The following is a 13,459-nucleotide window of genomic DNA, read 5'->3' on the forward strand; positions in this document are numbered from 1 at the left end:
TTCTCTGTGAAATAGACTGACAGTTTTGTTTTTTAAACTGAGCAGAAAAATGACTTCTTCCTATCTTGAACTGCATGATTTTCTTTTTTGAGAGTAGTAGATTAAAATATTTTTTTGGTCCAGAACATTGCTTTCATGAATAGAGGAAGTTCCTAGTAAGGAAACTCCTTCTACCGGTACACACTGGCATATGTTCTCCAATTTGTAGTCTTATATACTGAGAGGAGACTGAGAGGTTGTTATTTACATAGTCACAGACCAGTGTATGCGTGACAAAATCAGGATTTAAACCTAGAACTTCCTGACTCTAAGACTAGCTTCTCACGATGCCATGGTTTGCCTCTCACCAAACACTGCTCAGAAGACCATAGAATTTGGGCTGGAAGGCACCAGAGGAGCCATGCAGTCCACTCCCTTCATTCCACTTTTCCTACCCCCAGTCATCTGTGAAAAATAGAATGAACTCAACTGTAACAATGTCGAATTAAATCAATTGTGTTTTTTGAGGAAGATGGGAGCAATGGAAGGAACCTTGGTATAGAGGAGTCAGAAAGAACTGGGTTTGTATGCTGCCTTTGACATGACCACACACAAGTCATTTAAGGATATGTAACTCTCTAAGCTTCCCTAACAGGACCATGGAAGGAACCTTGGGCATTCTCTCCCAATCCCCTCATTTTACATTTGAAGAAATGGAGGTACAGAAGTTTAAATAATTTGTCAAAGGTTACACAAGACATTCTGCAAAAGCTTTCAAGCTCAGGTTCTATAACTTTCCATTGCCACATGTTGCTTCTCCCAGATTTCTTCCTGTTGATGAGAACTGTTGAGTTTCCACAAAATCACATAACTTTGATAAAGTGACCTAATAATGAAGGTGACTTTACTCTTCCTTTCAGACTGGAAAGAAAAATGTTGTCAGAAGAAAGAAAATTAAGTGGGGAAGAGAATTTTGAAGAATAAGTAACAAAAATGACAACATTCCAGCTGGGCATATTAACTGACCCTGGCATATGGCACAGCACTGAAGCTATGTGTTTCAGGGATATTTTTAGATGAGTTTTGTAGGGACGCCAGGGTCAGTTCATTTGGATACTGTTATCCAAATGGTTCCAATTTCACTTTCCCCTGTAATTTGCATATTCTCATCTGACAATGCCATGATGAACATCATTAAACGTTTATCATAAAGCAATTACATATTATTTAAACTCTAAGCATAAGCGTATGAAAAATGGATTGACTGTGATGTGACAAGATCGCATTGTGTAGTATAAGAAGTAGGGAAAGGCTGGATGCTCGAAGAGCTTAGAAAACTCGGCAGAGGAATTCAGCTTTGATATGGTACACTGTAGGTTGTTGATAATCTTGACATTATAATAATCCCACACATTTATGTAGGTCTTGGTGGTTACAAATGCTTTGAGTATCACTTCATTTGATCCTGTCACCAATTCTGTGAGGAGTAATTTGCTTCAAAGTGTTTTAGAGGATTCATCTGGCAACGGTACGTAAAATGGATTGGGGGCAGGGAGGAAGGAAGAAGCCAGGGGAAAAGACTAGAGGCAGGAAAGCCAATTAGGAGGCCATTACAGTAATAGGAATCGAAATAATGAGGCAGCCAGGTGATAGAGGATAGAGTCAGGAAGACCTGAATTCAAATGTGATCTCAGACATTTACCAGCTGCATAACCCTGGCCAAATCACTTAACCTCTGTCTGCCTCAGTTTCCTCAACTGTGAAATGGGAATAATAATAGACCTATTTCTCCAGGATTGTTAGTAGGATCAAATGAAATAATATTTGCAAAGCACACAGTGCCTGACACACAGTAAGGGCTTAATAAAAAAGTTGTTTTCTTCCTTCCTTCCTTCCTTCCTTCCTTCCTTCCTTCCTTCCTTCCTTCCTTCCTTCCTTCCTTCCTTCCTTCCTTGGACATGGGTGTTGGTATTGGGAATGAAGAGGAAGGGACAAATCTATTCTCAAAGGAAAAAATGGACAAAACATAGTGAATGACTGGATGTGAGAAATGAAAGAGAAAAAGCTCCCAAAATTACTCAAAAGTTTCAAGCTTCAAAGACTGCAAGAACAGTGATGCTTTGGATAAGGAGAAAAGGGAACCGATTTAATGCAGTGAAGGAAGATGATGAATTTAGGTTTAGACAAGTTGAGCAGACAATGACAGGCAACAGAAAGAACGCTAGAATCAACCACAGAAGAGGTAGGTTCTAGTCCAGACTCAGTTATTTATTAGGTGTGTAACCTTAGACAAGTCTCTGCGTCTCAATTTCCTCAACTGTACAATATGGGCATGAGATCACTGGCCTCAAACTTCAATTACATGTTTAGGTTTAAAACGCTCATCTTTTTACTTTAGTACTATTTAAATGCTTATTTCTTTTCCCCCAAATTTAAAAGAGTAGAATACTTTTTATGCATAGGACTACCTAAATATTATTTATATAAATATAAATATATAATATTTATCAGATCTGTGCAATCTGAACTGTGACTTGTTTCCGAGATTATAGGATTCTGAAGGTCTCCCCCCAACTCTGACATTCACCTGGAAGAGTTGCACGATTCTCATTCATGGGGGTACCCTCTCCAATGGTACAGATTACAATGAATACACACCTCGTCATGCTGTGATTACTGCCCATGTCCTCCCAGCACATCTCCTCCACAGGGGTCTGCCCAACATCATCGGAGACCTTCCCTTGCCAGGACAATGAGGTAATAAGGTAGTATATAATAAATTCATAATGATGAAGGTTCAGACAAAAGTAGAATCAATACTTAATGGAACCAGGGCTGAGAAAAAGAGATGCACGAAATTGTGTCATTGACATAATAGGAAACCAAGCTCTATAACTTGTTGTTCTATAGGACTGTATAGGCATACAGCAGGTCAGCTTAGTACAAGGCCAGCCAACCTGTCCTGAGGTAGACCTGATGGTGAAGGTCTTAATGGATGGCCACCACAAAATGGGTGTTTTCAGCCACAGGAGTTCATGACAAGTGTCTATTAGGACATGGAGAAGTTGCAATTTACATTAGTGGAGTGAAGAAATCGTGAGCCTTTTGAAATAAGTAGTATCCCTCAGCAAAGGTGGGTCAATCAATCAACTAGCATTTATCAAGTGCTTCCCAGGGTATGAAAGCTGATAATGCAAAGGACAAAAGAGTCATTGCCCTCAAAGAACTTAGATTTTAAGGAAGAGAACAGAGTTCTGAGTTCTGTGTATGTGAAATACAGGCTGTATAACTACATTAGTTGGGAAGCTAATTGGCACAGTGAACAGAGGACTCATCTTCTGAGTTCAAATCCAGCCTCAGACACTTACTACCAGTGTGACCCTGGATAAGTCACTTAACTCTGTTTGCCTCGGTTTCCTCTTCTTTAAAATGAGCTGGAGAAGGAAAATGGCAAACCACACTCCAGCATCTGTGCCAAGAAAACCCCAGATGGTTTCATGGACACCACCTTTACCTAACTACAAGTTTTTACTCAATTCAGAATGGAATATTTTTCCATGGGAACACTTTTTGCATTTGATAGCACTAGACAGTGGTATGATGAAGTGAACTGAGAGTTGCATTTGGAGTCAGGAAGTAAACAAGCAGTTATTAAGTTCCTGACCTATGCCAGGTACTGTGTTAACAGTGAATGATACAAAGGAAAGTGAAAACAAAACAAAAAGACAATCTAGGTGTAAGTCTTGCCTCTGAAACCTAAGAGTTGCGTGACTCTGGGTAAAGTCACGAACTCTTCAGACAACTCTCTGAGACTATAAGTTGTGACAAACAGATGCCAATCTGCATTGGTAGCCCCCAACACCACTGAAATTACAAGTCAGCCCCCAAAAAATGGTAGTTCATGAAAAAGGAAGATTAACATCTAAAGAAATTCCCTTTACAGCTTTGTGTTGGGAACATAATCATGAGATTCTTGGTTCTTTAATCAATTACAATTAAAATAGGTTCACATTTTTATAGTGCTGTATCATTGACAAAGGGCTTTACCAAGCAACAGAAGCTTGGCCTGGCAACTAATATTGGCCACACTGTAAGCCCCATGAAAGCAGAGACTACAGTATTTCCAGTCATCTTGACTTTTATTTTGCCTCTGGACTGGAGGAGAGAGTGAAGCTGATGACTTTGCCAAGCTCTGCCTCACTTCAATCCAATTTACATGCAAGTCAAGACACCACGCTTGTCATGTCATTCCTTGGTCCTTTTCGAGAAAGAAGGATGAACGATACCTTTACAAAAACTAACTCATGGGATTTTAACAGTAATCTTTTCAAGTAACTTGTACAAATATGACCAATCTCATTTTACAGATCAAGAAACTGAGACTCAGAGAATTTATGTAACATTGTTGGCAACTGGAAGAGTCAAGATTCAAACCCAGAATTTCTGACACTGAAGTGAGTACAATATTGATTGACAGAATAAGGACAGAGTTAGGAAACAGCATGCTCTTTACTATGTCCAAAAGTCAAGATATCACTCTGTCTTGGTCAAACAACAACAATTATTACAAGACATAAAACTGGAGAAAGGGTAGGAGAAGAGTAAACTGGTAAAAAATGTCAGATTGTTAGTTTATTTTCCTGTTTAGAAAAGCTGGTTAAAAAGAAAATTGAATAAACTCTCATTTTTAATTTCCAGGTGAGCTACTAACTCTCCATCAGTACACATATAATTAGGATCCAAGATATTAATGGAAACTCTGAAAGTCACATGAACCTTTTCTCCATGACAACGGCGGGGGTGACTAACCAGGCATTTCCTGCTTTTACAAAGATACAGATATTTACTGAAGTATAATGCAGTCCAAGGAGCCTAATGGAAATGGGTAAGTATACCTAAATCAACACCAGTACCAAGTTACTGATATAAGTGCATGCATTTAGTCAATCCCAAACATAGCCTTCTGGATTACTGGGTGAGAAGAACTGAAAGGAAACATTTATTAAGCATTTTCTTTGTTCCAGCAACTGTGCTAAGCACTTTACAAATATTCTCTCTTTTAATCTACACAACAAGCCAGTGCAGCAAGTGCCGTTATTATCCCCATTTTACAGTTAAGACATTATGATAGGGAGCAAATCCCTCCTTTATATGTGGGTATACAAAGCCTAGAAAAGGGAAATAGTGGGAAAGGACCAAAGAGGATGTAATAGGGGTTTTTTTAAGTCAATTAATAAAAGACAAAGCAAAACCAAGAAGGGATAAAACATAGTACCTTCAATGCTCTGTGGACCCACAAGATTCATAGCCTGATGAGCCGCATATTCTACACGGGGCCTAGCAATGCCCAGCTGTTCCATCACTCCATGGAGCAACCTCTAAATATCTGCTTCTGAAACTCGGTCTGGAGTCCGAGGACTATGAGCAGATGATAGAGTCCATCCCAATGCTAGCCAAAACACCATGTTGTACAAGACAGCGCTCAGCATCATGGAGTCTATTGTCCCCTGCAAAAAAAGGAGAAACCAACTATCAATCGGCCACAAGGAGAAAGGGGGCTGTGTGGTTTTCAAAAAAAGGGAATGGTAGGCAATTGAAACTTTAGGTTACTAAGCTTGACAGCAAATTCTGGTAAAATTCAAGGTTTGTGAGTGTTTAGAAAGGGAAGAGGTGATTACTGTGATCCTGCATGGGTGTAATAAGAACAAGGGAAGTCAAATGAACCTTATTTCTTTTTGTTGTCAAGGATTTGAACATAGTATATCTTGATTAACAAAGCCTTTTATAATACTCTTTTGGGCAAGATGGCAAAATGTGGACTGGCTAACGGCATAGTTAGGTAAATTCAGAACTGGCTGACTAACCAGACCCAAAGTGTGGTGATGAATGGATTGATTGATGTCAGACTGAAGGGAAAAGGGCTATGATGGAATGAAGCTAGATCCTAATCTAGCTCTAATCTATTCAAAATTTTCCCAATGATTTAGTGGAAGAAAGATATAGGTGGCATGCATTTAAATTTTCAGATGATACATAGCTAGGAGCAGCAGCTAATACACTAAATAACAGACCAGTGATCCAAATGAGTATGGATCAACTGAAGCTAACAAGGTGAAATATAATCATGAGAGGGATATGGTACAGGTCTGTGCTTTCATTGGGATAGGGAGCTCCTAGATAAGGAAGTCCCTCTAACGATGCAAGTCAATACTCTCCAATATATAGTTTCAGAGTTGCCCAGAACATTGATTTAAATGACTTTCCAGGGGTCACTCAGCCAATATGGGCCAGAGGCTGGACTTGAGCTCAGGTTCTTCCAGTGTTAAAGTCAGATTTTCATTGTAGTGCCTCTCTATAATATAATCATAGATTAATTAAAAAAAAAAACCTTTGTATATGTGGAAAAATATATTAAAGATAAAAGTCCTCTATTTGGGCTTAAAAACACAGCTATCAAGTATAGGGCAGGAGACATGTGGATATATAGCAATTAAAGTGAAAAAAATCTGGAGGATCTGATGGATCAAAAACTCCATACAAGTCAATAAGTATGATGTGGCAATGCAACAGCAAAATCAAATGCAATTTTGGTCTTTATTAATATTCAAAGGCAAGGCGGTGGTAGGTGGCCCTGCCCTTCTCTGGCTGATTCAGACAACATATGGAGCATTGCATCCAGTTCTAAGAAGTGAGCCCCTAAGAAGGGGTTGATCAAGGAAGTGAGGAGACTTGAAACCATGCCTTCTAAAGATTAAAGGAACTGGAATGTAAAGCCTAGAGAAGATTGAGGAGACAAAGGAATGGTTGCCTTAAACTTCTGAAAGTTTCCAAAGGGCCACAATTTGGAGCCTTCATTTTACAGATGAGGAAACTGAGGCCCAGAGAAGAAAAATTACTTGCCCCAAGAGATGCATAGCATAGGTGGGAATTTGAACTCAGGTCCTCTGACTCTCCATCCAGGACTCTTTCTACTGCACCACACTGAGTTGGTCCTGGACAACAGAACATGGAACCATGAACAAAAATTACAAGGAAGCAGATTTCACTTTAATAGAAAGAAGAACTTCCTAACAATTGACTTGTTTTGCCAGCGGGGCCCTGGGGCGGGGGCTGGGTGACGCAGCAGGGCCCTGGGCAGAGCATCAGGCGTCCAGGTCCCACGATGCCACAGAGCAATGAAAGGCCAGCAAAGATCTCTGCTCAGCAAAAGCAGCCACTTGCCAGCCTTCTCAGAGAAGTGGAGGGCCGGGTTTGAGGGCCTTAAAAAGTTCTGCCTTTTACGCGCCAGGCAGGAGACCCGGAGGACCTGGCACAGGCTGTACCAATCCCTCCAGCGTGGGAGGAAGGTTCTTCGGCTCCAGAGGAAGTGGGGCCAGAAAACGGGCCTGGCTGCTCCCCATAGCTACCCAATCCCTGGCACTGTAAGCCCCCACATCCGGGGGCACCTCGTTGAAAGCCTGGCAGCATCTGTTGAGAATGCTGCCCAGGAATGCCAGTCAGAGGAAGAGCCCCGCACGGCAGCAGCTGGCTTGCCAGTGGGCAGTGTGTTAGGTCAGGCCAATGGCTGCAGGCAGAGGACTGACCACCAGGATCCTGGCAGGCTCAGGACAGCCAGCAGGGAGGGCCAGGTGGAGAGCAGCCCCACCTTAGTCACCTTGAGGAACCATAAGGGAAATGGTTGTTACTGCAGCTGCTACCAAGGGCTGGGCCCAAACATAATGGAGCCGGAGCAGCCGTCCCTAACTCCGGGAAGGACCCAGCTTAGCCAGCATAGTGGGGAAAAGGATATCACTGCTTCGGGTGTATAAGGAACTGTCCATGATTCCGTTTGGGTACCGGATCCTGAGGTCCCCCCAGTTTAAATCGAGGAGAACGTGTAAGCTTCGGACAGGCCAGCAGCGGAGCTGGGTGCAGAAGTTCGCCAGGGGCCATAGGGAGAAGCGCCAGGAAGGCTGCCAGAGGGTACTTGTAGCTCATTCCCTCACTCAGGTCCCAATAGCCCCGGCTCCCCTCCCTCAGGTTCCTTTCCCAGATATGGACTGCAGCGCCTTAGGGCCCACAGCAAAGGGAAAGAACTCAAGAACACCCAGTAGCCCGGGGCCCAGAGCCATGTGTCGGAGACGCCCTCCCTAGTCAGCAGAATGGCAATGTCACCCATGGTTGGGATCCATCCCACTTCACCAGACTGAGCAGTGAGATAGTCTCACCCAAACACACCAATCCAACCTATTTTTCTACTACTCCAATATTCCTTCTCCAGTTAAAGCAATTTAATCTCCTTCCTGTTCCAAGAACACAGCATGATCTTCCCTGCCTCAGTTTCTTCTCTCTTATTGTTCCTCTCACTTGAAATGTCTTCATTTCTCCTTTCTGCCTAGTATTAACTCTCCTTAAAGCCCCACCTATTCCAAGAAAGCTTTTCCTATCTTTTCTAGCCTCTTCCTTCTCTTAACCATACAGTAGCAAACAACCAGATTGTTTGCTACTGTTTCATATAACCTTTGATTTTCAACTGGAACACAAGCTCCTTGAGAGCAAAATACTGTGAACATACACTTTGTGTTTCACGGTGCCTCACCCAATACAAAAACCCACAGTAGATGGTCAAATTATTCATTTTTCAACTGTGTAGTGCAACAAATAAACCAAAATGCTACTTCATATTTTCATACGTGCCTTAAATGTCTAAGGAACGCCAATTTTAAGCCTACAAGTGACACCAAGTTGGTTGTGGCTAGCAAACATCTGCTAGCAACCTGTGAGAAAGAATGAGATGCTGAAATAGCCTTAAGCTGGAGAGGTGATTAAAAAGAAACAGGATATAGTTCAATAGAGTACAAGGAAGAAAAACAAGCTATAAAATTCAAAGGTAAAGAATGACCAACTGGCACAAGGGCAACAACAAAAAAAATTGAGGCAGCATGAAAATTTACCAGGTGATATAAATTATTACCTAAGCACAACAATGGGAGTTATATAAGGGAATGAATACAACATATAAGAACTTTAGGATGTTCTGCCAAACCTGTACTTATCAGACTCTCAAAAAAATATGGTCCATTTTGGGCTTCACAAACTAGATGTGGAACACTGGAACTGGTGGTTCCAGAGAAAAGTAGCAAAAATAAAGATTCAGGGAAATGGAAACCTTGAGGAAAAATTCAACTTGGAGGGGAAAACCCTAAAAACCCTAAAAAATCCTAAAAAACAGAAAAGGATTATATATTGATAAAGGTGAATTAATACTATTTTTACATAGATGAAACAAAAGAAAATAAGTTGCTAAATTCTGCAAAAAATGCCTTTGAAAACATTTAGGGTAATTTATAAAAAAAAAAAAAAAAAGATCACTGAGGTGAGTAGGTTAAGTGTGGTAATTCAAGGAGGCAGAGGGTGAACTTCTGGCGATCCCTAATGGCTACTTCATTCTAAAACATCCCAAAGTCTCCTGAGAGTGCCCCACTCATTCATTGTCAGCTCTCTAACCTAAAGTGTCTCCCTCTTTTCCCTAAATGAACCTGTATTCTTACCAGTCCTTTGATGAGGTCTGAGCTTCTCTTTTAGGTTAAGTTGTTCCTGGGGCCTTAGTTCTGGGCAACTTGCCCATTCTTTCTTGGCCACAGCCTTGGGCTGGGACTCCCCTGCTTCCTGCTGAACACTTAGTAACTGCAGAGGTGATCTTAGAGGTGTCACCTTCTCTGCTCGAACTTCCTGCCCTTTCACAGGGACAGCGACCTAGACAGAATACCCGTTAGTTCTCAATGACAAGCTAGATTAGGGTGGGTTTCCAAGGATAAATACTTGAAATCAAAGGAGATCATCCCACAGGGGCAGAACCACACATCCCACTCCCCAGGCAGCAAAGAGCTTGAGAAAGGGGAGATCAAGATGCTACATTTGGTAAAGAAGTTCAAAACAATGCCCTCCTTTTATTCCCGGTACAAGAAACTGCTGAAACATTTTGGCATAGTAGATGGAGGATCAGCCAAACGGTCACCCACTGGTTTCCGTGGCAGAAATAATACCCATCGTACAGAGAGCCAAAGGGCCCTGTTGTACCCCCACTTCTCCTGTCGTGTGGTCCCTCACCCTGCTTTCGGAATCCCCCGCTCCTCCCCGGGCACTCCGGCCTCTTGGGTTCTCTCTCCAAATCTTCTACCAGGGTCACGGCTTCCTCTCCGCTCTCTGGACGATGCTCCTGTACCCAGGGCTGACTCTCCCCAGGCAGGACGGTCAGGAATTGCTCCAGCACCAGGGTCTCCAGGATTTGCTCCTTGGTCCGAACCTCTGGCCGTAACCACCTACAGCACAGCTCCCAGAGCTGGCTGAAAGCTTCCCGGGGCCCAGCCACCTCCTGGTAGTGGAATCTCCGGAACCGCTGTCGGAAGGTCTCCGAGTTCCCCACATCGCCTCTCAGAGCGGACTTGGCCATCGTTCACAGAGGAGGCAGTCTGACATCAGACGGAGGTGTGGCAGCCGGGGCTTCCCCCGGCCTCCTCTCTGTCTTTGGGGACCTGCGGGAGGAGCTTCTCCCTGGGCAGAGAGGAATGGGAGGGTCCCAGGGGGCGCCCATTCATCCAAGGCCGTCCCAGGGCCAGCCTGAAGGAACCAGCTGGACTGGGAGCAGAAGCCAGGGTTAGGGACGGGAGCGGGGCTGCCCCAAAGCTGCCTCTGCGGCCTGAAGCAGCGAACCGCGTGTACTGACCGCACCTCCACAGCACCGGGGGGTCTGGATCCTAACGGCTGCCAGGCGGCGGGAGGGGCCAGCGGCCCAGCACCCAGCACCCAGCAGGGGGCCCTCACGGCCCGCCCCCCGCCCGATCCGAGCCCTTCCCAGAGCCCTCCGCGCCTGCCCCGCCCCCTCCGCTCCACTTTCACCACCTCCCCAGGCAACAATCGATGCAGGAACGTGTGGTCTTTGTTTTCCTCTAGTTTGGGGAACCTCGGGGTCCCGGCCCGTAACGGGCACGACAGGGGAGGGCCGGGTGGGCCCTGGGGGTCACCGTGAGCTGGGGGTGACAGCCGACGGGGGAGCGCTTCTACACGGGGGACAAGACCCTGCGGAGAGGACCTGGGGTGTCCCGGAGCCTGGCGGAGGGAGGGAGATCGGGGTTCGGGAAAGGACAGGGCGCCCGGGCTTCGGTCTCTTTGTCTCGGCTCCCTCCGGCCGGGTCACTCTTGGCGTCGTCCCGTCCTTTCCAGACGGTCACTGATTGGGCTGAGGGGAGCCCCAGGCACCCCCGTCCCGGCCTGCCTCCTCCATCTGTCCGCTCCTCTCCACCCCCGCCCCCTCCCACCGCTCCCCCCGAACCGAGTCCGGTCCCCGCCTCCCGGAGGGCCTCACCCGCTCCCGCTCCGGCCCCGGCCCGGCTCTCCAGCCTCCCAGACCAGCTCCCAAACCGGAAGTCCGCGCGGGAGACACCGAGGACCTTAGGGCGCGTGCGCCAAGGCCGCTGCCTGGACTACGTCTCCCAGAGAGCTCGGTGGACTAGAAGCGAACGTGGTCGCTCCGACCAAGCTACGTGAACGCTTCCGGGCTTCCATTGGCAGGGAAAAGGAAGCCCTCGCGCTGGCCGGTGCCTTTTTCTCTTCCTCGAAGGAACTGTCTTTCCCGGCTAGTTGATTCGGCCGGAACTACACTTCCCAGCGGGCCTTGCGCACAGCGGCTGGAGCAGCGCTCCTCCCCCGACGGCCGGGGGAGCTCGCGCCGGCGGACGCTGCCTCAGCGGCCCGCTGCCCGCCGTGGGGATGATCCACGAGCTGCTCTTGGCTTTGAGCGGGTACCCGGGTGCCATCTTCACCTGGAACAAGCGGAGCGGCCTCCAGGTACGGCCCACCCTGAAGGGAGCGCTAATTGGAACTCCACCTGACGGGGAAAGCAAGGGGCGGAGTTAAGAGTGCCAGTGTTTAGGGCCGGGGCGGGACCTGGGGGGGGCGGGGTAAGGCGGTCAGAGGGGCGGGACCCTGGGAGTAGGGAGCGTGGACGGACTGCGGGGCCTGCGGTGGAGGAGCGGGGGGCGGGGCTTGGCCTGGGAGCCGCTAATGAGGGGGCGGAGCCTGGAAAAGGGCGGGAGGGGGTCGGCTCCCGGGGCTCTGGCGCGGGCTGGGGTAGAGGGGCGGGGCCACGACCGGGGTCTGCGCGAGAGGGCTGAAGAGAATGAATGGCCGAGGGAGAATTGTGTCACTTCACCCTGCCTGCCTCAGTTTCCTCATCTGTAAAATAAGCTAGAGAAGGAAAGGGCAAGCAGCTGCAGCGTCTGCCTAGGAACCCCAAGACGGTCCAAGGTGATTGCGGACCCTGCGCTGTGTTTTACGGTAACCAGCCCGGTCTGTAAGAATTAAGAAATGAAGCAGGCGGGTCAGACTTCTCCGAGGTCCGAGGTCCGCCCCCGCCTTGGCCGCCTCACAGCAGGGGTCCCCTGCCAGGCTCAGGCTGCCCTTTGACCCGAGCCCCCCTCCAGAGGCTCTGACCGTGCAGCCCCTCCTACGAGCCTCTTCTCCCTTGGACCCCCTGCTGGGAGAAGCTGCCCGCGCTGCGCCCTCTTCGTTCCTGACCCTCTGCAGTCTGTCTCTTGACCCCATCATTCAACGAAACTAGACTCTTCAGGTTACTAATGGTCTCTTTATTGGCAAGTCCTTGCTTCAGTATTTGACGTTTTACGCCCCCCCCAGCCCCCAGCTCCCGGACACTCCTCTCTCAGTTTGTAATACTTAATTTCCCCCCACCCGACTTTTGCCTACGTATGTGACCACTCCTCAGCTCCCCGGATGCAGGTGTGCCTGTGCCCTCTCCTTTCTCAGGGACCTCGTTATCTTCCCCCCGCGGATGGCATCCTGCCTGGATATGCAGCCTTAGTCTCTTTCCCTGCATAGACACCTCACACCCTGCCCGTTAGGTATTTTAAACCAGGTGTTTTATAAGAAATTCAAACTCCACGTGTCCAAAAAGCCCTCCTCTCCATCCCTGAATCTCCTTTTCCTCCTGCTGACTTCCCGGTTCCTGTCCAAAGCTCCGTCTCCCCAGGCTCCCAGCCCAGATCCAGCCTTCCCTGTCCTTCTCCCTTAGCCTCCGTGTCTATCAGCGAGTCCTGCCTCTGCCTCTCACACCCAAGCCGCCTCCTGAATGCATCCTCCCCGGGGTTCCCTTCTAAAACATGGACCTGACCATTTCCCTCCCCTGCCCAAGGAGCATTCCTAGCTCTGGCTGGGCTCTAGGCTCAGACTTCTCCACCGGGCATGGAGTATACCCTCACAGTCTAACTCCGGAGTGATCGATTAGACATGAGTACCCTTGACGCACTCCCTTGCAGCCAAACTGAGCCCATGCAATTCCCTTTCTCCTCCTTGTGCCTGTCACAGGCTGTGCCCTCTTCCTGGAGGCCCTTAGGTGCCATCTCCTCCATGAGGCGCCGGCCCGCAGCTGCTAGTTCTCCCCTTGAAAAATTGTATTGTGTACGTTCTGTATTGACTTGCTTGCAAA

At 47.3% G+C, this 13,459-nt stretch overlaps 1 protein-coding gene and 2 pseudogenes across 20 annotated transcripts in view; 2 read left to right on the forward strand and 1 right to left on the reverse strand.

The window, feature by feature from the left end:
• The window catches only part of LOC140513814 (neuroendocrine protein 7B2-like), a 66,613-nt gene extending 55,143 nt beyond the window's left edge, over positions 1-11,470 (reverse strand). For 8 of the 19 annotated variants that reach the window (XM_072623829.1, XM_072623821.1, XM_072623833.1 and 5 more), the window contains exons 1-4: positions 10,069-10,207; positions 9,510-9,714; positions 6,880-6,971; positions 5,255-5,486 (exon numbers count right to left, since the gene is read on the reverse strand). In XM_072623829.1, the coding sequence (XP_072479930.1) occupies positions 5,255-5,339 (85 nt within the window). In that variant the 5' untranslated portion in view covers positions 5,340-5,486; positions 6,880-6,971; positions 9,510-9,714; positions 10,069-10,207. Of the gene's footprint in view, positions 1-2,637; positions 2,815-5,254; positions 5,487-6,879; positions 6,972-9,509; positions 9,715-10,068; positions 10,781-11,323 lie in introns of those variants that run through there. The other 11 variants (XM_072623830.1, XM_072623822.1, XM_072623828.1 and 8 more) reach the window with 6 other exon arrangements.
• On the forward strand, positions 6,971-8,640 carry LOC140513794 (sentrin-specific protease 5-like; annotated as a pseudogene).
• Positions 11,471-11,727: 257 nt separating the features above from the next.
• LOC140513785 (gamma-tubulin complex component 4-like) overlaps positions 11,728-13,459 on the forward strand; it is a 28,591-nt pseudogene continuing 26,859 nt past the window's right edge. Inside the window, exon 1 of the transcript XR_011970350.1 lies at positions 11,728-11,805. The product of XR_011970350.1 is annotated as a gamma-tubulin complex component 4-like (transcript). The remainder of the gene's footprint in view (positions 11,806-13,459) is intronic.

This window comes from Notamacropus eugenii, chromosome 7 (assembly GCF_028372415.1).
Source record: "Notamacropus eugenii isolate mMacEug1 chromosome 7, mMacEug1.pri_v2, whole genome shotgun sequence".
Taxonomy (NCBI): Eukaryota; Metazoa; Chordata; class Mammalia; order Diprotodontia; family Macropodidae; genus Notamacropus; species Notamacropus eugenii.